Genomic DNA, 27,448 nt, shown 5'->3' on the forward strand with positions numbered 1-27,448 from the left:
TTCCATCTTGCACAACTTGTGGACTAGATTTTGGAGGAAAAAACATGGTATTATCCTGCATACTCAGACTGTCTGGAGCACTTCATAAATGTGCTACAGGGGTTTGTTATCCAATTAGGAAGGAGGGGGTAGGGGGGGGGGTAGTTGGCCAGCTGGTTAGCCTCCTAATATTTGTTAGCATAAGGTAGGCTGATTTGGAGTTTGCAGCTCTTCAATGCAATTATTTATTTTCCTGGCTTCTCCTTCAACCTTTGTGAATTCATTGGCTATTAACATTGTATTCAATTTCTAATTCTTTACATTTTTTAAATCAATTAATAAATTAATCAATCAATCAATCAATCAATTTCAATCAATTAATCAACCAATTAATGCTTTACCTGCCTCCACTACATACTCCACCTCCAATTCCCTGTAGTGCCATGGGGCAGGGCCATAACTAAGGTGGTGCAGCCAGTGCACAGCACATAGCACATATGCCCTGTGAGCAGAACAGGCCACATCCACCTGTGATCGCCTTTTTATGAGCCACTGCCAGCTGCTGTGTTCTGCCCGCTGCAATGTATAATAGTAGTGGTGTACCCAACTCCTTCTCTGCTGGGCGCACCACTACCATTGCACTACAAGCTGACTGACTGTGTGCTACTACCCCTCCCCTGTCTCCTGCAGTTTCACTACGGATGTCTCTCTTAGTCCTTTCCCACAGTGCCCTGCACTAAGGAGACATAAAGATGGCCACAGCGTTGGGGTCAGCAACAGCACACTGTGACAGGCTCATCACACCAAGCACTGATCAGGAATCACTCTCAGGAGAAGAGGTGGCAAGGTGGGTGTTGACAGAGGAGGAAGAAGAATATAGTTAGCAGCACTGCAGCTCCATGGGTGGGGTGGGGTGGGGAGGGGGAAAAGGAGGAATAAAGATGAGGAGATGAAGGAATGATGATGAGGAGGAATGATTTTGAATGAGGAGGAGAAATGATGGATGAGGAAGAGCAATTTAACGGAGGAACGATGATGATGAGGAGGAATGTGGAGGAGGAATTATGATGATAAGGAGGAGTGAGGAGGAGGGGCTTTACTGTGGCATAATGTTTGTATTTGCCAAACCCGGAAACAAAAACAAAAAACACTGGGGTCCGTGCACTCCTCTAATCTAAAATGTGCTTAATGTTATATGTATGTCTGTTGTATTGGCCAATGCAATGGAAACAGGTGCTTCATGTTACATAGAAGCATAGAAACAGAGCATTTGATGGCAAATAACAACCAATTGGCCCCTCTAGTCTGATTTATTAGTAGCCAATTAACCCACCAGTATATTGGGATCTGGACTATAGGTCGACAATGGTTAGGTCGACAGTCAATAGGTCGACCCCATATGATTGGCATGCATTAGGTTGACAATGACAAAAGGTTGACATGGACAATAGGTTAACCTATGAAAGGTTCACACTGGAAAATGTCGACATGCACAAACGTTCGACAGATTGAAATTATCGACATGGCAATGGTCAACACACATATGGGTGACAGGATGCATGCTTTTGTTCATGGTTTTGGACTTTTTACATCCTTGACTATCCATGTCACAAATTATAACCTTTAATAACCTTGTGTAGAGTGAAATGGAGCGGAGCAAGACAGCGCACCCAAAACATGGTGGGCGAACGTGTTTCTACAAATGGTGGTCCTAGATGGAAAAACTGTCCACACTAGACCCAAAAATGCAAAAAGTGTGTCGACCAATATTTGTGTTGATCATTCCCATGTTGACCTTTTGATCCTGTTGACCTTTTGGCCTTGTGGACCTTTTCCAGTGTCGACATTTCATAAGTCGACCTTTTGTCCATGTTGACTTTTTGTCAATGTCAACGATATGGGGTCAACCTAATAACTGTCTACTTAGACACTGTAGATCGTGTATACCACACCCCAGTATATTTTTGGATTGTGGGAGGAAACAGAAGAACCTGGTGGAAACCCATGCAAGCATGGGGATAATATACAAACTCCACACAGTTATGGCATGAACCAAACCCAGGACCTCAGTGGTGTGAAGCATTAATGCTAGCCATTACACCATCTGTCACATGCATCCTGATTGACATGCTACGGTCATTTGGGGGCAATGGGTGGGCGGAGCTATACAGCCATCTGGACCATTTCTGGGAGAGACTAGGACAGAGTCAACTTCCTGGCCATTGTAATGGAGCTGCTCGGGCCAATCTGATTTACTCAGATGACTGATCGTCTTGCAGATGATCCAATACGGCATACGCACTAGGATCTGGGATGCCGGCAGGATGTGTCTTTGTCTCTCTGATGCCTCCTGTTGCATATTTAAACATTGCTGCTGTGTACAGAAACACAACTGCATATGTACGTGCCCAATCAGTTTAATTGTAGCTATAACATGACTTGCTCTAAAGAAATCAGAAATAAAGTACTCTAATTAACTGCATAACACACCATTACCCTCTTGCAGTGGCAACAGAAGTAAAGATGTTACATATAAACACAAAGGGTGTGACACTTTCTGGAGCCACTCAACAGTCTGCAGTGGAAGGATTACAAGAAGCAGAAGTCAGGCTGGTAATCCACCAAGATGCCAGGCACATACAGGGGGGTTAAATAGTTCCCCAATGTTAAATATTTAGCATTAGGGAATTATGTTTTAGTAGGTTTGCAGTAATGTACAGGGCATCAACATTATATATAGACACAATTATTAATAATTTATAACTTTCATGGAGCGAGTGTAATGTAAACGATTTCTACTTTTTTGTTTTCGTTAAATATATTCATATGTATATACTTCCCTGACTGCCATAAATATATGTCTGTGTAGTTAAATATGACCACTGTTACTAATACTATGCTGCATACCGCTGTTAGTTTTAGTGGTTTGCAGTGCTTGTGGCTGCTGTGGTATGCTGTGCTGTATTTTATACTGTGATTTGTGATTGGTATTCTATGTATGAATGTAAATCATTCAAGTCAAACTGCACAGTTATTAAATATCTGAATTTTTGGCAGACATGAATTGCATGTAAATATGGATAGCTGCTCTAGGTCTGACAAATGAGAGACTTTGGGCATCATTCTTAGTGGAATGCAAAGCAGCAGCCAGATTTACTACCTCATGCCATACTTGCTTACTTTTTAATTCTCCTTTCTGGGAGAAGCCCAAAGAGGAGATGCATCTTACCACTTCAGTGGGTGGGGCTGAACTTCCATGCCATTTGCACCATTTTAGCCCCACCCCCTCCATATGGACCGGTGATTCCCTATTTTATCTCCCCATCCTGCCGACTTCACTAGGAAGTGGGTGAGATGCTGAAGATCTGGCCACTCCTCCAGGAGTGCTGGGGAATACCCAAAAAATTGTGAGTCTCCCGCAACATCCGTGAGAGTAGGTAAGTATGCCTTAATGTATGCTTCCACACGGCTTCATGCATATAGTTGAGCCGCCCATTATTTTTTGGCACTTAACCCCATATTGGGCTCAAAGAATCCATCTGCAACTCATTTGTTGTCATGTACAACAAGAACCAGCCTCGTATGGTGCCTCCTGCAAGGTGCATATGCATGCATGTGCATGATGTGGTGCGTGTGTTTGCTGAACATGTCAAGATGGGTTCGCCTGTAGGTGTGCTTGACACTTCAAATCAGGCCTTTGGTCTTTTAGCATTGGCAAACATTTATGAATAAGGTCCTATTTTTCAATTTCTTTTAAAATATATACTAAGGATTTTACACCAAACCTACATGTATTTTTCATTTTTAGAAACAATATAACGGGTTTGATGTTGACAAGGGCTTATAGAGTTTGTATGCTCTCCCTGTTCTTGCTTAGGTTTCTGCCAGGTGCTCAAATTTACTCCCAATAACCTACTGGTTCTGAGTTGGACGTATCTCTTAGACAAGTAGCGAGTCTTTTCATACAGTGTATGTGCAGAAGCCAATGGATGTTGGATGAATATCTTTGCATGAAAATAAGATTTTAAACCTACCGGTAAATCTTTTTCTCCTAGTCCGTAGAGGATGCTGGGGACTCCGTAAGGACCATGGGGTATAGATGGCTCCGCAGGAGACATGGGCACTATAAAGCTTTAGAATGGGTGTGCACTGGCTCCTCCCTCTATGCCCCTCCTCCAGACCTCAGTTAGGACTGTGCCCAGAGGAGACTGACAGTACGAGGAAAAGGATATTGTTATCTAAGGGCGAGATACACACCAGCCCACACCATACACACTGTACAACATGGTATACAATAACCAGTTAACAGCATGAACAAAACAGCACCAGCCGGAGGCCGATCTCAACTGTAACTTAACCATTAAGTATGCAATAACTATATACCAGTCTTGCAGAATAATTCTGCACTGGGACGGGCGCCCAGCATCCTCTACGGACTAGGAGAAAAAGATTTACCGGTAGGTTTAAAATCTTATTTTCTCTTACGTCCTAGAGCAGGCCTGGCCAACCTGTGGCTCTCCAGATGTTGTGAAACTACACATCCCAGCATGCCCTGCCACAGTTTTAGCCTTCCCTAATAGCAAAACTGTAGCAAAGCATGATGGGACTTGTAGTTTTACAACAGCTGGAGAGCCACAGGTTGGCCAGGCCTGTCCTAGAGGATGCTGGGGACTCCGTAAGGACCATGGGGTTTATACCAAAGCTCCAGAATGGGCGGGAGAGTGCGGATGACTCTGCAGCACCGACTGAGCAAACACGAGGTCCTCATCAGCCAGGGTATCAAACTTGTAGAACGTAGCAAAAGTGTTTGACCCCAACCAAGTAGCTGCTCGGCAAAGCTGTAATCCCGAGACGCCTCGGGCAGCCGCCCAAGAAGAGCCCACCTTCCTAGTGGAAAGGGCCTTTACTGAATTTAGTACCAGCAATCCAGCCGTAGAATGATCCTGCTGAATCGTGTTACAGATCCAGCGAGCAAAAGTCTGCTTAGATACAGGAGTGCCAAGCTTGTTGGCTGCATACAGGACAAACAGTGCCACTGTTTTCCTAACCCTAGCCATTCCGGCTAAATGAATCTTTAAGGCCCTGACTACATCAAGGGACTTGGAATTCCCCAAGATCCCCGTAGCCACAGGTACCACAAAAGGCTGGTTCATATGAAATGACAAAACCACTTTAGGCAGAAATTGAGGACGAGTTCTCAACTCTGCTAGATCCGCATGGAAAATCAGATAGAGGCACTTGTACGACAAGTCCGTCAATTCGGACACCCGCCTCGCAGATGCAAGGCCGATAGCAAGAGCCCTTTCCAAGCGAGAAACTTCAATTCAACCGTTTGAAGCGGTTGAAACCAGTATGACTCAAGGAACCGTAATACCACGTTAAGGTCCCATGGTTCCACTGGGGGCACAAAAGGAGGTTGGATGTGCAACACTCCTTCTACAAAAGTCTGGACTTCTGTGAGAGAAGCCAATTCCATCTGAAAGAATATGGATAAGGCAGAGAACTGGACCTTAATGGAGCCTAACTACAGGCCCATATCCACACCTGACTGTAGAAACTGGAGAACACATCCTAGTTGGAAACCCTCAGTAGGAGCATCCTTGGCTTCACACAAAAACACATATTTTCTCCAGATACGGTGATAGTGTTTTGCCGTAACATCTTTTCTAGCTTTAATAAGAGTAGGGATGACCTCCTCTGGAACACCCTTTTTAGTTAGGATTTGGTGTTTAACCGCCATACCTTCAAACATAACCGCGGTAAGTCTTGGAACACGCAGGGCCCCTGTAGAAGCAGGTCCTCCCTGAGAGGAAGGGGCCACTGATATTCTGGGAGCCGTCCCTGAAGATCTGCATACTAGGCCCTTCGAGGCCAATCTGGAACAATGAGTATTGTCTGCACTCCTATTCGTCTTATGATTCTCAATATTTTTGCGATGAGAGGCAGTGGAGGGAACACAAAGACCGACTGAAAACACCCACGGCGTCACCAGGGCGTCCCCCGCCGCTGCCTGAAGATCCCACGACCTGGAACAATACGTCCGAATCTTCCTGTTGAGGCGTGATGCCATCATGTCTATCTGAGGAAGCCCCCAACGACTTGTCACCTCTGCAAAAACTTCCTGATGAAGTCCCCACTCTCCTGGATGGAGAACGTGTCTGCTGAGGAAGTCTGCTTCCCAGTCGTCCACTCCTGGAATGAAGACCGCTGACAGAGCGCTTACATGATTATCCGCCCAGCGAAGAATCCTGGTGGCTTCTGCCATTGCTGCTCTGCTCCTTGTCCCGCCCTGGCGGTTTACATGAGCCACGACTGTGACGTTGTCTGACCGTATCAGAACAGGTAGGATTGCGAAGAAGATTCTCCGCCTGTTTGAGGCCGTTGTAAATGGCCCTCAATTCCAGCACCTTGATGTGTAGACAAGCCTCTTGGCTTGACCATATTCTCTGAAAATTGTTTCACTGTGTGACTGCTCCCCATCCTCGGAGGCTCGCGTCCGTGGTCATAAGAACCCAATCTTGAATGCCGAATCTGCGACTCTCTAGAAGGTGAGTACTCTGGAGCCCCCACAGGAGATAGACCCTGGCCCTGGGGGACAGGGCAATCTTCCGATGCATGTGGAGGTGGGACCCCGACCCCTTGTCCAGAAGGTCCCACTGAAAAGTCTTTGCATGGAACCTGCCGAATGGAATGGCCTCGTAGGCCGTCACCATCTTTCCTAATACACGAGTGCATTGATGCACTGACACTCTTTTTGGCTTTAACAGGTCTCTGACCATGTTCTGGAGTACTTGGGCTTTTTCCTCTGGGAGAAAGACCTTTTGTTTTCTATGTCCAGAATCATGCCCAAAAACGACAGTCGAGTTGTTGGAACCAACTGTGACTTTTGTAGTATTCTCAGGGAGAGAGATGCGCTTTGTAACAATTCCTTTTTTTTTTTTTTTAACTCGCCTTTAACAGGAGATCGTCCAAGTATGGGATGATAGTGACCCTTGCTTGCACAGGAGCATCATAATTTCCGCCATTACCCTGGTGAAAATCCTCGGGGCCGTAGAAAACCCAAACGGCAACGTCTGAAATTGGAAATGACAATCTTGTACAGCGAATCTCAGGTACTCCTGATGAGTAGGATGTATGGGAACATGAAGGTATGCAACCTTTATGTCTAGCGACACCATAAAATCCCCCACTTCCAGGCTGGAAATCACTGCCCGGAGAGATTCCATCTTGAATCTGAACCTTTTCAGATACAGGTTCAGGGATTTTTGATTCAGAATGGGCCTGACCGATCCATTTGGTTTCGGGACCACAAAGAGGCTTGAATAAAAACCCTTCCCTGTTGTAGCAGGGGAACCTTGATAATCACTTGCTGATGATACAGCTGCTGTATGGCAGCTGCCACTATTTCCCTCTCTGGGTGGGAAACTGGCAAGGCCGATTTGAAAAATCGGTGAAGAGGCACATCTTCGAATTCCAGTTTGTATCCCTGGGACACAATTTCTACCGTCCAAGGATCCAAGTCCGACTGAACCCAGACTTGGCTGAAGAGTCGAAGACGTGCCCCTACTGGTGCGGACTCCCATAGCGGAGCCCCAGCGTCATGCGGTGGATTTTATAGAGGACGGGGAGGACTTTTGTTCCTGGGAACTAGCCATAGCAGGCGCTCTTTTCCCTATACCTCTACCTCTAGCGAGGAAGGAAGAACCCCGACCCTTTCTGAACTTATGCGACCGAAAGGACCGCATCTGATCTTGAGGTGTTTTCTTTTTCTGTGGGGGAACATAAGGCAAAAAAGAAGATTTACCCGCTGTAGTTGTGGTAACCAGAACCACGAGGCCCTCCCCAAATAAAAACTTCACCTTTGTAAGGCAAAGTCTCCATATTTGAATCAGCATCACCTGTCCATTGGCGGGTCCACAGGGACCGTCTAGCAGAAATTGCCATGGCATTGGTTCTTGAATCCAACAGCCCAATATCTCTCGCCGCTTCTCTCATAAATAGCGCCGCGTCTTAATGTGACCCAAGGTCGACAAAATGGCATCTTTATCTATCTCTGCTTACGCTGTAACTGCGTTACCCACCCATGCCGACGCTACTGCCGGCCTTAGTAGGGCACCCGTATGGTAGTTTCCTGACTGCGATCAGCAGGGCCCTTCAGGGCTGCCGCATCAGGGAATGGTAGCGCCATTTTTGACAAGCGCGTTAAAGCCTTGTCCACCGCGGGTGAGGATTCCCACCTTAACCTGTCCCGGGAGGGGAAAGGATACGCCATAATGATTCTCTAGGGAATCTGCAGTTTCTTATCCGGAGTTTCCCAAGCTATTTCAAATAGGGCGTTCAGCTCGTGAGACGGGGGAAAAGTTACCTTGGGTTTCTTTTCCTAAACATGCAGATCCTCGTTTTAGAGACAGAGGGGTCCTCAGTGATATGCAAAACACCTTTTATTGCAACAATCATACATTGAAATACTCTTGGCCACCCTTGGGTGCAACCTAGCATCATCATAGTCGACACTGGAGTCGGAATCCGAGTCGGTATAAGTGTCTACTACCTGGGAAAAGGGGACGTTTCTGAGACCCCAAAGGGCCCTGTGACACAGTCAAGCTATGCTTTTTCCTTGGACTCAGCTCTGTCCAATCTTTTGTAATAAAATCACATTAGCATTTTAAAAATCCCCCATATCAACCCAATCAGGTGTCGGCGGCGCCGACGGAGACACCACAATCATCTGCTCTGCCTTCTCACTAGATGAGCCTTCCAGCTCAGACATGTCGACACACACGTACTGACACCCCCACACACACTGGGATACCTAATATTATGGGGATTGACCCACCATAAGGCCCTTAGGAGAGACAGAGAGAAAGAATGCCAGCACACACCCAGCGCCACTATACACTGAGACAAAAATCCCAGTCTGTCAGCGCTTTTTGTATATATATGTGTAGAACACCAAACTTTCTCGCCAAATAATGTGCCCCCCCCTCGTTTTGGCCCTCTGTACTAGCTAACAGCAGGGGAGAGTCTGGGGGCAGCTTCTTCATGCAGCCTGCTGAGGAGAAAATGGCACTGGTTAGTGCTGGAGGATCAAGCTCTGCCCCCCGACGGCGGGCTTCGGTCCCGCTCTAAATGTTTATACTGGCGGGGGATTCGGAATTATACAGCCTCTGCAGTATATATAAGTACTCTGCCAGTCTTATTTGAGGTATATTTATGCTGCCCTGGGTGCCCCCCCCCCCTTGAGCCCTGCACCCTTACTGTGGCGCCTGTGTGTGTGAGCTGGGAGCAATGGCGCGCAGCGTTACCACCGCGCGTTACCACCGCACGTTACCTCATGAAGATCTGAAGTCTTCTGCCGCCTTTGAAGTCTTCTTTCTTCTTATACTCACCCGGCTTCTATCTTCCGGCTCTGTGAGGAGGACGGCGGCGCGGCTCCGGGACGAACAGCGAGGGTGAGACCTGCGTTCCGACTACCTCTGGAGCTAATGGTGTCCAGTAGCCTAAGAAGCAGAGCCTATCATTTAAGTAGGTCTGCTTCTCTCCCCTCAGTCCCACGAAGCAGGGAGCCTGTTGCCAGCAGTGCTCCCTGAAAATAATAAACCTAACATAAGCTTTTTCAGAGAAACTCAGGAGAGCTCCCCTGCAGTGCATCCAGTTTCCACTGGGCACAGGAACTAACTGAGGTCTGGAGGAGGGGCATAGAGGGAGGAGCCAGTGCACACCCATTCTAAAGCTTTACAGTGCCCATGTCTCCTGCGGAGCCGTCTATACCCCATGGTTCTTACAGAGTCCCCAGCATCCTCTAGGACGTAAGAGAAATGAATGTTTCAGGAAGGGACATAGGCAGCAGCCATGCAATTGCACAGAACTGTTCCATCTTGTGGGACTGTCAAATGTGTCATGAACGTGTAGCTATACTTCCTTGCAGTTAAGGGGCCTGTGTGCAAGGAAGGGAAGCCCCTTTCTGATGGATCTCATGTACCTATCATGGGACTGGTGAAAGAGCAGATACTAATGATGGCAGTTGTGGCTGTTGTGGGCGCAGTGACTTCTTGCTTGGAGGTACATGGATCCTCACATTAGCTCTATGGAAACTCACATTTGCAGGGCTGTCTTAACAGCATTGTAGGCCCTGGGCAAAGCAATTTATTTATTTATTTATTAACAGTTTCTTATATAGTGCAGCATATTCCGTTGCGCTTTACAATTAGAACAACAGTAGTAATAGAACAAAACTGGGTAAAAACAGACAGACATAGAGGTAGGAAGGCCCTGCTTGCAAGCTTACAATCTATAGGGAAATAGGCATTGATACACAAGGATAGATGCTACCTATTGCATATTGGTCCACCAGATTGCTAGGTTCTTAATGGGTTGTATGATATGATCACACAGCAATGTTGGCCAAGTGTCAGGAGGGTGTGAGAGTAAAGAAAGACAAAATATGTGATGTTATGTATACTGTACAGAGAGGATGTAATTAGATAGGGAAGCATTGAAGGTTGTGTGGGTGGGTCTGGAATTTGATAGGCTTGTCTGAAGAGGTGAATTTTCAGTGAACGTTTAAAGGTTTGGAGACTAGAGGCGAGTCTTATTGTGCGTGGGAGGGCATTCCACAGAGTGGGTGCAGCCCGGATAAAGTCATGTAATTTTGAGTGTGAACAAGTAATGCATGTGGATGAGAGACGTAGATGTTGTGCAGAGCGGAAAGGTCGGGTAGGGAGATATTTTGAGATGAGTGTAGAGATGTATGTTGGTGCAGAAAGTTGTTCATCCAAGTTGGTTAAATTTGTGTTTAACCAATTTGTATGAACAACAAGTTTTAATCATTTACCCGTGTTTGGGAACAAATGTAAGATTGTAATTTGCTGTCATCCATTACCAGATTTTCATTCCAACCAGCTATAATTGTATAGTGTGTACCTAGCTTAAGACAGTCGTCGGCTGTCTGGCATGCGTTGGCGCACTGTGGCACTGGCGCATGCGCAGTTCAGACCTGATCGCTGCTGTGCTAAAACGCACAGCAGCGATCAGGTCTGAATTAGCCCCAATGTCTCTTCCTTGTGTGGTCACATTTCAATTCAACAGAGATAAATGGGGGAAAGAAAAAAAAACACTCCAGACATTAAGGGTAACTTGGAAAACTTGGCCAGTTCAGAATGCCAGATCTTTATAATAGCTTGTCTAACTGCATGCTAAGATAGTAACTACCACAATCTTCTTTAGACGCCAAATGTAATTTTAGTCTCACCGTAAGTTATGCTAATCGTGTATCTGTAACCTACAACATCAAAAGTACAAGATGTTTGTTTACCAAGTGATCAGTAACTCCTACACCAAGACCCATCTCTGGCCAGCATCCAACGCTGCCTGTCATGATAACACAAGTGCAGCCAGTAGTGTTTCTTATCTACACACCGATACACTGATGTTACTGTGTAATGATAAGAATCATACGTTTACTATCATCATGTTCTTGTCCTGAGATGCTACTCTTAAAGAGCATGCAGCCACAGTGGTTAATGTTCATTCAAACACTCTGTAATGTAGTGTTTTATTGTATTAAATTCAGGATGACAGGTTAGAGTTATATTCAGAGTAATGCGTGATTATAGAGCCTGACCTACAACTAATCCCAATTTAGAAAACACTGGAATTTTCTGATTAAGTAGTTACTTCTCTAATTCTAGCTACTTTAATCTCTTCTAATTAAGAGAGCTGCATATATGCTATTAATAAGGGCACTTGGACCAAATCATATTAATATATATGGTATCAGGTCTTTAGGTCAACATCACTTTGGTCGACACTCATTAGGTCGACCACTATTGGTTGACATACATTAGGTTTGGCATGGTCATTAGGTCAACATGGTCACTAGGTCGACATGGCAAAGGTCAACTCATGAAAAGGTCATCATTTTTTTCTTCATTTTTTTTAACTTTTTCGTACTTTACGATCCACGTGGACTACAATTGGGAATAGTAACCTGTGCTGAGGGCAGTGGTAGCAGAGCATGGCAAGCGAAGCAAGCCATTGCGAGGGGACATGGTGCACTAATTGGGGTTCCTGGTCACTTTATGAAGAAAATACCATTTTCTTTTACAAATGCATAATGACCTTTTCCCATGTTGGCATAATGACTGTGTCAGAGAAGTTTGTATCTAGCGCCCTGCCTGTCTGGATATCTTTTGTGGCAGCAAGGTTGTGAAAGAGGTAAACCCACACCTCTAAGGGTATACACAATAGAAATAAACAACCGCGCCTGATTAAGTTACGAGATGCATACCCAAATACTTGTCATAAATATATTGTCAATTCTGAATATTTAGTATATAGCCCAGTTGTCAATGAAAATGATATCTTACACAATGTGTTCTTTTTGGGGATTTTAATCAGAAAAAATGATGTATTAAAATCTTTTTGGTTATTGCATACATATAAAAGTATGATGCAAAGTATAAGAGAGAGGAAGGGGGAGGGAAGAAAAAGGGGGGGGGGGAATGAAGGAGGGAGACAAACACGGGAAACGAATAAATGAGAGGATGAAAACAGTTGCTGCAGTGTTCAGGGGGAGAAAAATCTAGATGTTATGATTTGTTTGGGAAAATTATAAACACTGCAGTGATCAGTCTGTGATGCACTCAGAACGGTGGCGTCCCACCTCTGTAGTACTAATGTCCTTCTGGATGTCTTGTGAGCTCAGTGCCGATGAGGTAGTGTGTACAAGTGTCCTTTTGAGGTTGCAGAATATGGGGTACCCCTGGTGACCTGCTGGCAATTTAGGATGAGATTGGGGCTGGTACTGTGGTAATTAGGACTCCGGACGCACCGTTATCCCTTGCGCCCCGATCAGCCGCGGTGTCGCTCTGAAAAGCGCACCGTGGTTCTCAGGGCAGCTGGGATGCAGTCACCGTCTTGGAGAGAGAGAGAAGGGAAATGCTTCCAGCCCTGTTCGGCTGTCCGCCTTGCCTTCTCCTCTCCTACGGGGTCCCTTACCTCGTTCCCTCAGCTCCGTCTTTCCTCTTCTTGCCCGCAGCGTCTCGCTTCTCCTTGGTATCCTCTCTTCCTTCCGGGTCGGTCCGGTCACGTGACCACAGCAGCGGCTCTCTCGGTATGCTGTCCCCTCGCTCGTTCTCTGCTTCCTCTCCTTCTCCACGGCTCTGTCCCGAGTGGACAGCGGGAGCCGGCAAACTGAGTTTCTGCAGACAGATGAAACTGCTTAAAGTAGTGCTGCACAAATATACGGAGGTAGCCCAGGAGCCTCACTCCACTGGAGTGAACAGTGGGAGTAGGTAAACAGTAGGTGGCTGCACCATACTAAATATTCAGAATTGATAATTACTGTGTCGACCTATTTCAGGTGTTGACCTAGTCACTGTCGACCAATAGGGGTCGACCTAATGACTGTCGACCTAGTTACTACTTACTATTGACCCAATGATCCACACCCAATATATGGAATCAGAACAGTTGGAAGGTATGGCTTTGCAGCTCTTCCAACACACTAATGAGGTGGCTGCCCAGTGTCTTTTTTCTTTTGTATTTGTTTGTCGCGACTCGCCAGTAGCCCTGATCCCCACTTTCCTTTCTGTTCAGTTTTATAATCACTTTTTCATTGCGAGATGGGTTTCAAGCTTTCCTTCTGTTATCAATGTTGCTATTCCAAGGCTTTTGGGTACACAACATTTTTTGTCTTCCGATCTCCATTTCTGTTAGTTATTTTAGTTATTTGATTTATGGTTATTTCAGTCACTTACTTCAGGTCATTGAATTATGGTAATGTCTGTCAGTTATTACAGTTCATTAAAGTTTTCATCCAAATCCATCCAGTGGTAGGCCCAGAATAGGATCCCAGTGTCAAAGTTTTGTCTGGCATACACCAACAGGAGGTTTGACCGGACCTCAGCCCTTTAGCAGGTCTTTGTGGATCCAATGTTATCACTGTGATGTTTTCATCCAAACTCATCCAGTGGAAGGCCCAGAACAGGCCCATCAGGTCAAAGTTCTGCCCAGCGCACACCAACGGGAGGTCAAACTGGGACCCTAAGCCCCCCAGGATCCAACTAGACCACCTCGCATTGATTTCATCCCAATCAGTGCAGGTGTGTCCAAATGCATAATCGATAGTCAAACAAGTCAAACAAACAGACCGATTAATAAATATATATATATATATATATATATATATATATATATAAATACATATATATATATATATATATACTGTATATCTGTATAAATATAGTTTTCCTTCCACTTCTTCCAGGATTTCACAGTCCTACAAGAACAGCCAGCAGTAGTGTGCAAACCTAAGACTCACCTATCAATCACTGCTGTGTATAGTATTTTTCAGGTTCGTTTTTGCATAAAGGTATGGGCACACCTCCCATATTTTGGCCATGACCCCTTGTACCCAAGCCCTATTGATCTCTCTACAGCCCTGAGTTTTATCACATAAATAGGTCTGAAAATGGATCTTACATTTACCAATGTCAGCATACCCACTATTTTGGTTTATTTTTGGGTGCTTTTCATTGTATTGCATTTGCAATGTCCCTTTTGAAATTCTTCATTAAAGGCTTTCAGCACGAGTTAAATCGAAGACAATGGAATGTTCACTAATGCACTGGTGTATTTAGAATGAGTGCATATTTTTGAACACTTACCTCTGTGGAGTCCAGGGCTGATGGCAGCACCGCTACAGAAATTGCCATTTTCACAGAGATATGCGCATTAGAGTGCTCAGACTCTCTACAGCACAGCTCCGCTGCGGGGCGCTGGCAGAGACGATGGGGCCTGGATGGAGGAGGCTGAACTCGGGCATCCTCCTCTCTTAAACACCCCTGCACTAATGTCCCCCCAAATACCATAGACACTTTTATTTGCTGAAATATGCTTGCTTGCTGTTATTTTTCCATCATTATAAAAGTTCCAAAAACCAACCATTTAACAGTCTACAATACTGTTTTGCCATTTTATTTGCCACTTTTTGTGGGGTTCAGGATGAATTGTCCACTCTTTCATGTACTTCACATAGATTGTGTACTGTACAACTAATGCGCATCATCCATGGTGATATCCATGGCTTATTATTTCTGCGGCAATTGTGCAGGTGTCAAAGAAGAGAGAAAGAGAAGGCTCTTGTGTGGGCGCACTCTTAATTAATTGAAATAAAATTCAATAATTATTTAATTGTTCATAGACAATACTGATAAGACATAACTTTATTTAGATATTCATTAAAATCAATATGATTGCCCATTGCAAAGGATATGATCCAAAATAAACATGTTGAGGATAGGATATGAATTAGAAAAATATGTAAAAATGTTCTGGTACTGTCTCACAGAGGGGGAGATGTACTAAGCCTGAAAAGTGATAAATATCACTGTGATGAAGTACCAGCCAATCAGCTCCTAACTGCCATGTCACAGGCTGTGTTTGAAAAATGACAGTTAGGAGCCGATTGGCTGGTACTTTATCACAGTGATATTTATCACTTTTCAAGCTTAGTACATCTGGCCCAGAATGTGATAAGAAAGGTTGTAGACACTTCAAAGTCTTACACCCACCTCCACCCGACCAGTACAGAAAATATGTATTAATGAGACCACTAAGTGGTCGATTGGATATTAATTCTGTATAAAGAGGGTCAGAGTAATTGCTGAGACAGTACAAAGTTCATACCGGTTACCAGGAAATGCAATAGTGTGTTTGAATTTTTATATATATATATATATATATATATATATATATATATATATATGAGACTTATTAGTCTTTAGGATAATTCGATTCCTATATGCAGTAACTAGAAAAGGTTAGTGAAAAATGGAGACAAGTGGTGATGCTGCTGTTGGTGTCATATAACGCACATCATATAAAATGATTCATACTCTGCAACACTGGATATTCCCTGTGAGTCTCCTCCTCAGGTACTGACCCAGCCCAACACTGTTTAGCTTCCAAGATCAGACGAGATCGGGCACTGGCAGTCTGGTTTGATAGTAGAGAAGGTGGGTCGGACACCAATGAAGAGTGCACCTAAAATAGGAGAGTGTGACAGTTTAGTCACAAGAATAAAGGTGTGGATCTGCTTTTTACATTAGGCCGGATGCATAAAAATCCCACGTCTGTGGTATTGTGCACCCTGGATCGTAGATGAGAGTCCACGGAAATCAAGAAATGAAAGCAGAAATCCCCCAGATTATGTATAATAAATATTGAAATAATCCTAAAGAAATTACTGCAATGAGGTATACAAATATATGCAAATCATGTAATTATACATACTTGTAGCAGATAAATAATTATCACCCAGACAAGGAATACATTTGTACATTGGTATGGAGTCCCTATGCCCCTATTGAAATAATCCTAAAGAAGTTACTGCAATGAAGTATACAAATATATGCAAATCATGTAATTATACGCACTTATAGCATATAAATACTTATCACCCAGACAGGGAAAACATTTGTACATTGGTGTGGAGTCCCTATGTCGGTTTAACTGAAGAGTCTCAGATTAACCTAGGATTAGGAGTTCCTATTAATTGTACAAAATGCCTGTATATATAAAAAAAGGCTGGTGTTAGCCTAAAAGGTCTGCTAAGAAGGCAGCCTAAGTGGTGTATTGATATAAACAATGTGGATGACCAAACAACCAAAGGGACACACATATATGTTGGTTCTGAATAAATCTGTCAGAGTCCCATATGGTTAAACACTATTGTCACAGGACAAGGGAGTAAGTAAGTAAGTAAGTAAGTAAGTAAGTAAGTATAGGTCATCCTACAGGTAACAATGAATAAAGAATATCAAAATATTGTTACAGGCACAGTTTAGTGTGCATAACCTGCGTGTGTCCAGTATTAAGGATGTAATTTCATGTGTTGGAGCTGGTACCGGCAGACCCGCTGTATCAGGAATACGCGTTTCACCCCGCAGGGCTTGTTCACTTCCTGGGTACAGAAGCGGGTAACCAAGGAGTTTAAAAATGCCTCACATGGAAGCATAAGCCAATTGTTGCCAACGCATCCTTTGTATGGGAGGAGCAACGTGAATGATATTCGTTTCCCATAGGTCCGTGCTACTGACGTCAGCGGCTATTGCCGGATATGGGTGCAGAAAACAATGGTGTGTGAGAGGGTGACACACATCACATGACTGATGCTGATGGGGCCATCTTGGAGAGGGGCAGTTTATGCCCATATCGAAACGAGAAAAGGGAGTTTATTAACGCAAAATGTAATATATGAATGAACTAGTTATAAATGCCGTGTACATTATTCAGGATTGAGATGGAAATAAAACATGAAGATTACCTCGAAGAGAAATTAATGGCATTCTATATCGTGCTGACAGTCATAGCAACTGTCAGTTTAACATTAACATATCGGACATCCTGTCACATAGTGGATGTCAGTAAAACTTTGGCACATGTACTATTAGATCAGTGCTGTTGATTTAAGCAGCTATTGCAGGATGAGAGCAGGAAAGTCAAAGATGTATTCAGAAATAGCAAACATCGCCCGGCGGATGCTGCGGGGGCCATATTAAAAGAGGGCAATTATGCCCTATTGAATGGGGCAACAGGAATTGAATTTACACAGAACTATGATATAACCGTGCTGATTCTAAGTAAAGTATGGGTATGTTTAAGTATCTAGATTGAGAGTTAAAGATGACCATTGCCTGACAGAAAAATTGTAAGAGTGACATCTGCTGTCTTAGTAATGGTCATAACAGCTGTTAGGTTTAACATTCGGGCTTCAAACTGACAGTCACATGATAGATGTTAGTAAGGCCATAATGAGGATAGACAATTCATGTCCAAAATCAAGGGGGAGGAAAACGGAGGAGAAAGTAAAATTGAGTATACAAATAATACATGAAGTAAGAATAGTTATTTAAAATACACCTAAATAATAATAATAATTTAACAAATACACCTAAATAAAAATGAGATAATATGAGGATATGAGGATAATCAAATAATAATTAAATAATAAAAAGGGGACAGTATAGGATGAAAAAGATTAATGACTGAAAGAATAAATAATGAGTGAAAACATAAGATATGAACTAAAAAGGAATGTGAAATAGAAAGAAAAATGGTATTGAGTAAATAAAAATTGATAAATATAAATTGATTAAATTATTAACGTATATGTGTACTTATATATAGTATTAATGATCTAGGCTGTAATACTGTGAAGGTGATTATATGGGGACAAGGGGTGGTTGTGTGTAAAAATTGATGATGAATAGTATTGAGGTTGGTGCTAAAGTGTATGCAAGTGTGTCAGTGTATGTGAAATTGAGAGCAAGGGATATACCAATTGTGGGTTATTGGATGAATAGTGAAATAGTTGGTGAAAAAATTGAGAATTAATTAATATGTAATTGAGTGAAAATGAGTAACCTGAAAATATAACAGGAATGCATAAAAGTGTGGGGATAAAGGTGAGAGGGGGTGTGTGTGCAGTGTGGGAAGTGCTATCAATTGTTCAGTTATCAGACGTGCGCTTCATTAAAATAATCCAGGAAATGGGTGTAATAGGGCACGGAACCACATTATAGTAACATAAAATGTATTTATTACATAAGTATAGTATCATTATTATACACCAATACACCAATGTAAAAAAATAAATCTATAAATAACAATTTTGATAAACTAGGAATTATATGCTAGATAGCTGGTTACAATAGATGTAATAAAAATTAATTATTGGGTCTCGGTGCAGGATATACTATAGTACTATAAAGCTCCCACCGGAAAATGATGAATATTAAGCCCACTCCACAATCCAGCTCTCCCAGGGCCGTCTTTTCGTATGGGCTCAATGGGCTCTTGCCCAAGGGCCCCAGGAGTAGAAGGGCCCTAGGCTGATAGCTGAGGGTCCCCTCTTTCCAGGGGTACCAGATTTTTGAAAATCGGCCCTGGGGAACCGGAGATATCCGACTTCAAAGCAGTGGTCCCCATCCAAGCCTATTAATTGCTCTTCCCAGCCAGATATCTCAGGTTCTGTCTGACTTTTCTGAGGGAATAATCCAAAAGCTGTGAGTCTCCCCTTTCAGTGGACACTGGCATCTTGTCTCTACTATGCCCAGAACCAGAGATATCAGCCTTCCAGCAGCTGGGTCACTGCTCCAGCTCCACACGCCTAATATGCAGTTTTATATTTTTGTTGGTGGATTGCTCTGGCTCCTGAACTCTGATCCCCAAGTCCCCAGTACCTCCTGTAAGGCGGGACTCTCTAGTTTTTTTTTATCCCATTAAAGCTAAGAAATCTATTTCCAGGAACTGGAAATATCTGCAGTAAAGCAAGCTACCCTGACCCCCGGAAAATGATGAATATTAAGCCCACTCCACAATCCACCCCTCCCCTGTGTAGTAAACACTCCCTACCACCCTGGAAGTCATGTACCAGGGCCCCTTCATTTAGCACAATGTCTCCTTCTACAGTTTAGTGTTCTCCTTCCCACCCCATCTGTGCAGTAAAGGAGTAATTGGCAGAAATTATTTCTCCAGGTCCTACATGCTGAGTGAAAGATAGAACCCCCCTACCCCCCGCGGGACATCAAAGCTGCCGCTGATAGCACCCCCCACCCCTACCGCTGATGGGTGGGTAGGGGCCCCAGTGCATTGCTGTGCCCAGGGGCCTACACTTCTGTTAAGACGGCTCTGAGCTCTCCCCTACGTATTAAACGCCCCCCCTATCACCCTGGAAGTCATGTACCAGGGCTCCTTCATTCAGCCCAATGCCCCCTTCTACAGTTTAGCCCCATCTGTGCAGTAAAGGAGTAATTAGCATAAGTGACTGCTCCAGGTCCTAAATGCTGAGCGGAAGATAGAACATCCCCTACCGCCCGCAGGACATCAAAGCTGCCGCTAATAGCACCCCCCACCCCTACCGCTGGAGGATGGGTAGGGGGCCCAGTGCATTGCTGTGCCCAGGGGGCTACACTGCTGTTAAGGCGGCTCTGCATGAACCATCGGGTTTACATACATTTCTGATTCAGGCCCTGAGTTACTTGATGCTCTGGGTCCTAAAATAACTATACATAGCATGTGTAGGGTCTTAGTGCGAGTGCGGAGTTTGTAGTTTGGGTTCAGCTTCCACTGCTAGTGCAAAAAATATATATCAAATATTTAAATGTATGTATAAAAATTATACAGTAGGTACAAGATGTTTCTTTATCTTAAAGATAGTTATTTTTCTAACTGGGAAAATAAATAACTATTTTCTGGGGTTGGGACAATGGCCCTCATTCCGAGTTGATCGCTCGCTAGCTGATTTTAGCAGCATTGCACACGCTAGGCCGTCGCCCTCTGGGAGTGTATCTTAGCTTAGCAGAAGTGCGAATGAAAGATTAGCAGAACTGCTACTAAAAAATGTCATGCCGTTTCTGAGTAGCTCCAGACCTACTCCTATCTTGCGATGACTGCAGTCAGTTTAGTTCCTGGTTTGACGTCACAAACACGCCCTGCGTTCGGCCAGTCACTCCCCCGTTTCTCCAGCCACTTTTCCTGCGTTTTTGCCTGGCACGCCTGCGTTTTTTTAGCATACTCCCTGAAAACGCTGAGTTGCCGCCCAGAAACACCCACTTCCTGTCAACCATACTACGATCACTCGTGCGACTGAAAAACGTCGCTCGAGCTTGGATAAAAGTACAAAGTTTTGTGTGAAAGTACTTAGCGCATGCACGCTGCGTACCATGTACATGCGCATAATTGGCGTTTTTTCACTTGATCGCTGTGCTGCGAAAAATGGCAGCGAGCGAACAACTCGGAATGACCACCCATATCCCTACTGAAATGTCATATCCTGAGATCACAGCCATGTGATTAATTTCTGGTTATATAACATTATTTTGGCCTTTACTATCCGTATGGTAGCTGCCCATTAGGCCAGAACTCTGTCTGGCAGTTCATTACATAGTTGTCAAGCCAAAATGATTGTGTGGGAAGCCTGATGTCATCTAGGACGTTTTCTAAATATGTTTATTATACGACAGATTGGATTGATAAGACAGGATAAATTTATAGTACATCACAATGTGTTTCTCTCAAACAACTCTTAAGATCCATCCATAAACTGGTGACAAATCTCAGAGTAATAAATTCCTACAATAGCTATATCAAGGCCCCGGCCACCCAGTGAGAAATGATTGCTGATTTATTTATACATTTTATTTATATAAGTTATTGACCTTGCAACCTCTTCTCCTCCAGATATATGACCAAGATGGGACACTACAGCACTTTATTGATGGGGGAGAGCCCAGTAAGTCAAGCTGGATGAGGTACGTCCGATGCGCCAGGCACTGCGGGGAGCAGAATTTGACAGTAGTTCAGTACAGGTAATGTGTTAAAGAATCTTCAAATCACAATGTATTTGGATAAGGCTGTATAGTCTTCATAAATGCTCTGTTTATAGGGCGCCTAGCAATGCCGTTATGTGAATATTATAAAAGGTAATTAAACACATTTTTAGTTGAAACAGAAATTGTAATGCATTTAAATACTGACACTTAGGGCCTGATTCACATGTGGATGGTAACGGCGCGTCTTCTACACAGCTGCTGGACGATAATATGCAAAAGCCGCAGGAGGCATCTTAACTAAAAAGACGCTCATTGCTAGTTTCTTTGATCCGCTGCTGCATCAAATGGCGTAGCATCAGATCACCATCGAGTAGGCATCAGCCATCTGAGTTACTTAGAATGGCCGCCAGAATGCCACTGTCTTGCTGCGCCTACAAGACAGGGTTGACACATCCCATTTTGTCAAATGCTCCCTGTTGACGCTTTACCCCCAAACTGCCCTAGCGTGGACAGTGCACTGTGACCAAAGCCTCAGCACCATCACTGGACATGTGCTATACGGCTCTGTCTCATACACAGGGGGTCATTCCGAGTTGTTCGCTCGCAAGGCGATTTTAGCAGAGTTGCTCACGCTAAGCCGCCGCCTACTGGGAGTGAATCTTAGCATCTTAAAATTGCGAACGATGTATTCGCAATATTGCGATTACACACCTCGTAGCAGTTTCTGAGTAGCTTCAGACTTACTCGGCATCTGCGATCAGTTCAGTGCTTGTCGTTCCTGGTTTGACGTCACAAACACTCCCAGCGTTCGCCCAGACACTCCTCCGTTTCTCCGGCCACTCCTGCGTTTTTTCCGGAAACGGTAGCGTTTTTTCCCACACGCCCATAAAACGGCCTGTTTCCGCCCAGTAACACCCATTTCCTGTCAATCACATTACGATCGCCAGAACGATGAAAAAGCCGTGAGTAAAATTACTAAGTGCATAGCAAATTTACTTGGCGCAGTCGCAGTGCGGACATTGCGCATGCGCATTAAGTGGAAAATCGCTGCGATGCGAAGATTTTTACCGAGCGAACAACTCGGAATGAGGGCCACAGTTAAGAAAAAAAATCATCCATTTGCATAAGAACCAGCAAGAGCCAGCACACCCCAGACACTACAATGTGGAATAAGAACAGTGTAGTCGTGAGAGCACACTTACTTTCCAGGCCTCAGCCCCTGGTGCCATTTTCACTTTTTGCTTGATGCTGGAAAACATAATAATGTTGATTCTCAGGAAAATTTATATAAACTTATTGTCAAAACGTATTATTGCGTTGTTGTACGTCACTGAAAGGTAGTCCAGGTTATAAGGTCCTGGTGATTGTGATTGATGCACAGTAATTGGTGACTCATATTAGGTCTTTGGGCATTATTCTGAAGTCAGACGCTGCAGCGTCCGTGGGTGTGTGTGTATATGGTATTGCTTGTGCGACATTATGGAAATACTGCTAGTCCTTCATAAGTGTAGATAGGTGCGTCTGCATGTACAAGGACTGAGACGGACACGTTTTAGCATCTTCACACTGTTAAATATCTCTTGGTGATTCTTTAGATGCAACACCGACTGCACCATTGAGACTTGCACCAGCACTATGGCAGGTGTAGATTCTCCATCTGACTATGAGGCCTAATTCAGACCTGATAGTAGATATGCAAAAAAAGCATATCTTTGATTAAAATCTCCAATATGTGGGGTACCCCCCCCCCTTCATTCCAGGCCCTCCCCTCCCCCGCAGATGTGCAAAAGCATTGCACAGCAGTGATGCTTTTGCATCTGCTGGGTAGCTCCCTGCCTACGCAGCCTAGCTGCAACGGCAGGCAGCTACCCGCCATGTTTTTGGCCGCAGCAGCTGCATACCTCCCAACATTGAGGAAGGTGAAGTGGAAAAGGGAGTATGACCTCGCAAAAGGGGCGTGACTTAGTGGGGATGATACATTCTCAAGCCTTGCCTCCTGAATTCGTCACTAAGGGGGTATGTCCAGCTCTCTGTGAGCTGCTGGCCATGCCCCCAGCCCCTCTGTCTTCCGTGAATAGCCGGTGTGCGCATGTGCACAGCGTCTATTCAACACTGCTCTGCTAGGCAGAGCAGAGTGCCAGGAGCCTCCCAACTTCTCCCCCACCACCACTGCAGGACACTGTGGCCCGCGGGTGGGACAGTCCCAAAAAAAGGAGACTGTCCCTCGAAAATCGGGACAGTTGGAAGGTATGGCAGTTGCATGTGACATCATACAGCCGCCGTGGCCCACCCCACAAATGGACCGTGCCCCGAAATTGCACCCCAATGCTGTCAACACTCCCCGTGTCCACCTGTGCCTGTCAATCATGCGCACACAGCACAGGGCTTCAGCCTGCGTTCACAGCAGCGACCAGGTCTGAATTAAGTCCATGGTCTCATGTATAAAAAATTATGGTGGTCATTCCGAGTTGATCGCTTGCTGCATTTGTTCGCAGCGCAGCGATCAGGCTAAAAAATGGCACTTCTGCGCATGCATATGCGGCGCAATGCGCACGCGCGTTTTACGGCCACAACGAATGATGTAGTTTTGCACAGGGTCTAGCGAAGCATTTCAGTCGCACTGGTGGCCGCAGAGTGATTGACATGGGGGGTCATTCCGAGTTGTTCGCTCGCTAGCTGATTTTAGCAGCATTGCACACGCTAGGCCGCCGCCCTCTGGGAGTGTATCTTAGCATAGCAGAATTGCGAACGAAAGATTAGCAGAATTGCGAATAGAAAATTCTTAGCAGTTTCTGAGTAGCTCAAGACTTACTCCTACACTGTGATCAGCTCAGCCCGTTTCGTTCCTGGTTTGACATCACAAACACGCCCTACGTTCGGCCAGCCACTCCCCCGTTTCTCCAGACACTCCCGCGTTTTTCCCTGACACGCCTGCATTTTTTAGCCAACGCCGGGAAAACGCTGAGTTACCACCCAGAAACGCCCCTTTCCTGTCAATCATTTACCGAACACCAGTGCGACTGAAAAGCGCCACAGAAGCCACAGCAAAACAGCTAAGTTTTTATTAAAATAACTAAGAGCATGCGCTCTGCGTACCTTGCACATGCGCAGTAAGCGACTAATCGCAGTATAACGAAAATCAGCAACGAGCGAACAACTCGGAATGACCCCCATGAGGTGGGCGCTTCTTGGTGTCAACTAACCGTTTTCAGGGAGTGTTCAGAAAAACGCAGGCGTGCCAGGAAAAATGCAGGCATGGCTGGGCGAACGTTGGGCGGGTTTGTGACATCAAAACAGGAACTGAACAGTCTGAAGTGATCGCAAGCGCCGAGTAGGTTTTGAGCTACTCTGAAACTGCACAAAAAAACTTTGTAGCCGCTCTGCGATCCTTTCGTTCGCACTTCTGCTAAGCTAAAATACACTCCCAGTGGGCGGCGGCATAGCGTTTGCACGGCTTCTAAAAACTGCTAGCGAGCGATCAACTCGGAATGACCCCCTATGTGTCTCTGTACGCAACCACTATCAGCTAAGCCACTTCCCTGTCACTGCCTAGACACACCCAATACATTTTCAAAATGTTTCAGAAATCGTGCTTTGCATCATTAAGATGAATCAGCTGTTGCACATGTGGAAACAGTAATTTCAGCATCAAATAAATGGAAATAAGCGCTGGGAAACTGGATATGAAATCTACCACAATTTTAATAAAGTGATTAAAAAATATACCGTATATATATATTACTGTTGCAACAGATAATTAAAATGAAATAATATAATTAAATTCGGGCATAGCACTGCAGAAATTTAAAAGCGAAACGCGTCAGTGGATTAGCTGGACTCTGATTCTTCATCCCCATATAAAAGCCTAGAAGTCGGATATAGGAACTCTTCCATCAGCGAATTGGATATTTGCACCATTGGACCTGAGCAACCAATTGGACCAAGTAGCATCTTGAACCAAGCCACGTAAGGTCATTTCCAACAGCAGTTGGCCCATTTCCATTCGCTTTTTATTGTTCCTGGACTGTGGCAGCATTCTTGGGGATGAACTGGTTTACTTGAGTACCGGCAAATGATTTACATACCATACAGAGCATATGGGACTTTTTAAATTTCTGCAGTGCTATGCCCGAATTTAATTATATTATTTCATTTTAATTATCTGTTGCAACAGTAATATATATATATATTTTTTAATCACTTTATTAAAATTGTGATAGATTTCATATCCAGTTTCCCAGCGCTTATTTCCATTTATTTGTTGTTTTACTTGTGGGGCCTAACTAACCCCGTTATATCAGCTGCTCCAAGGAAAGCAACTCATTACGAGCGCCAAAGGTATTACTTGGTAATCCATTTCTCATCCAGTAATTTCAGCATGTTTTAAGTAACAGACCTATTCATAATCAGTGGCCCGATGTGACCTCCACATATTCAACAATGTCCAAAAAACTGAACGTTTCTTGAGTTTGTGGGAACTGACGCCATCTTCATATGGAGTTACAAATTGGAGCCCCACTCCTGCCCATGGGAAGGAGGTCTGGTTTGTGTAAAGCGATCCACCCCCTCCATGCACACGCGTGACCTCCTATCACACATAAACACACTGCCTGGCAGTATACACATACAGTTTTGGGGCTCGCAGGACAGCTGTTTTCCCGAGCTGTCCAGCAACTGGAGCAATATTGAATTGCTCCCGTACTTTTAGTATCCACAACCGCACTTAAGGTGACTTGGATACTTAATTGTTGGCTACCAATCAGGGATGATTAATAACTTGTCCCCTCAATACTGGGTTGGCAAAAAAATATAGTACCATATCTTTTTTATTTCGTGTTTGAAATGCTACAGTAAAGGTGTTAGTAAATACTTTTGCAGGGATTAGTATGCCTACAGACATTGCTACTTAATTGTCGGCGGTGGCTCTCATACAGTACAGCATCACTAATCTAAGTAATAATGAATCGAGTATAGACCACATTCAGCGGGTTCGGTATGTTTTACCGCCGCACGGGATGCGGCGGTATACTGACATTGGCATCCCGAGCTGTAGAATGCCGGCAGCAGGGAGAGCGCAACGAAGCCCCTTGCGGGCTCGCCACATGCTCTTTTCTCCTTATATGGGTGTCGTGGACACCCACAGAGGTGTAATCACCTACTTCGCCAGTATACCGATGGCAGTATGGTGCTCCCATCAGGATCCGAGCGTTTGTATTGTGCAGCCGGGATCTCAATGAGCGGTATGCTAACCACATACCCACTTGGCCTAGTCAGTAATATAGCAGCTAATATCTGATCTATTTTACATTGCCCTGTTAGCATTACCATGCACAGGCATGAAGTTCAGATTTCCCACAATCTAACAAGACGTGTCAGCACAGCTTTAGTCAGTCATAAACACGTATGTAAAGAATATGCATGAGTTTTCAAACTTACTTGTGGAACAGTAGAGCATTCTAGTGGGTGACCTAGGACTACCGCAAAACGCAACGTGAAGTACTGTACTGTACAAGACTTTTTCACATAAGGCCATTTTATTATTCACTTAGGCAATGGTAAAAATTAAGATGTTGGAAGCAAGCTTTTAAAAGAAGTAATGGCTCCTTAAACAAAAAGTGTAGTTACATGCCCTAAAAATAAAAACAGCTACATGGATCAGACATTTTAATAGCAACCCTGATGAGATGTTAACAACCCAGTACAGTATGGTTTCATATGTTTCAGCTTTCAAGGCAATGAACCATGAAAATTAAATAAACTCTGTTCAGTCACCAAGGAGCTGCAAGCCTATGGTAGTGAACACTTAAGGCATCAGCCTATTTTTGCATTGTCCAAAGCTGTCCTTTTCACAAAAAGTCAGCTGGTTTGAATTCACTGTGTTATGATGTCTAATATCTAAATGGAATTTTCTTCAAAGAGCTGCGTGATTGATTGACCCTCAGTTGAACGTTTTGTTTTTATTTTGAGGCTGACAATAATGTCCGTTGGCATGTGTTCTACTTCAACAGCGTTAGGACGCCATGAAGATATCTTTATGAGTCATCCAACCACAATACTAAATACATGTCAGCAAAGGAAATATTATCCGAAATGAGAAAAATCCCTTTGATGTACTTCAGCATGCAGAGAGT

The 27,448-nt window shown here is 44.3% G+C and overlaps 1 protein-coding gene across 1 annotated transcript in view; it reads left to right on the plus strand.

Moving 5' to 3' along the window:
* PRDM6 (PR/SET domain 6) overlaps positions 1-27,448 on the plus strand; it is a 216,243-nt gene that overhangs the window by 148,915 nt on the left and 39,880 nt on the right. The window contains exon 3 of the mRNA XM_063960104.1: positions 21,226-21,353. Coding sequence (XP_063816174.1) covers positions 21,226-21,353 — 128 coding nt within the window. The remainder of the gene's footprint in view (positions 1-21,225; positions 21,354-27,448) is intronic.

The sequence above is a fragment of the Pseudophryne corroboree genome, chromosome 1 (genome assembly GCF_028390025.1).
Source record: "Pseudophryne corroboree isolate aPseCor3 chromosome 1, aPseCor3.hap2, whole genome shotgun sequence".
NCBI lineage: Eukaryota > Metazoa > Chordata > Amphibia > Anura > Myobatrachidae > Pseudophryne > Pseudophryne corroboree.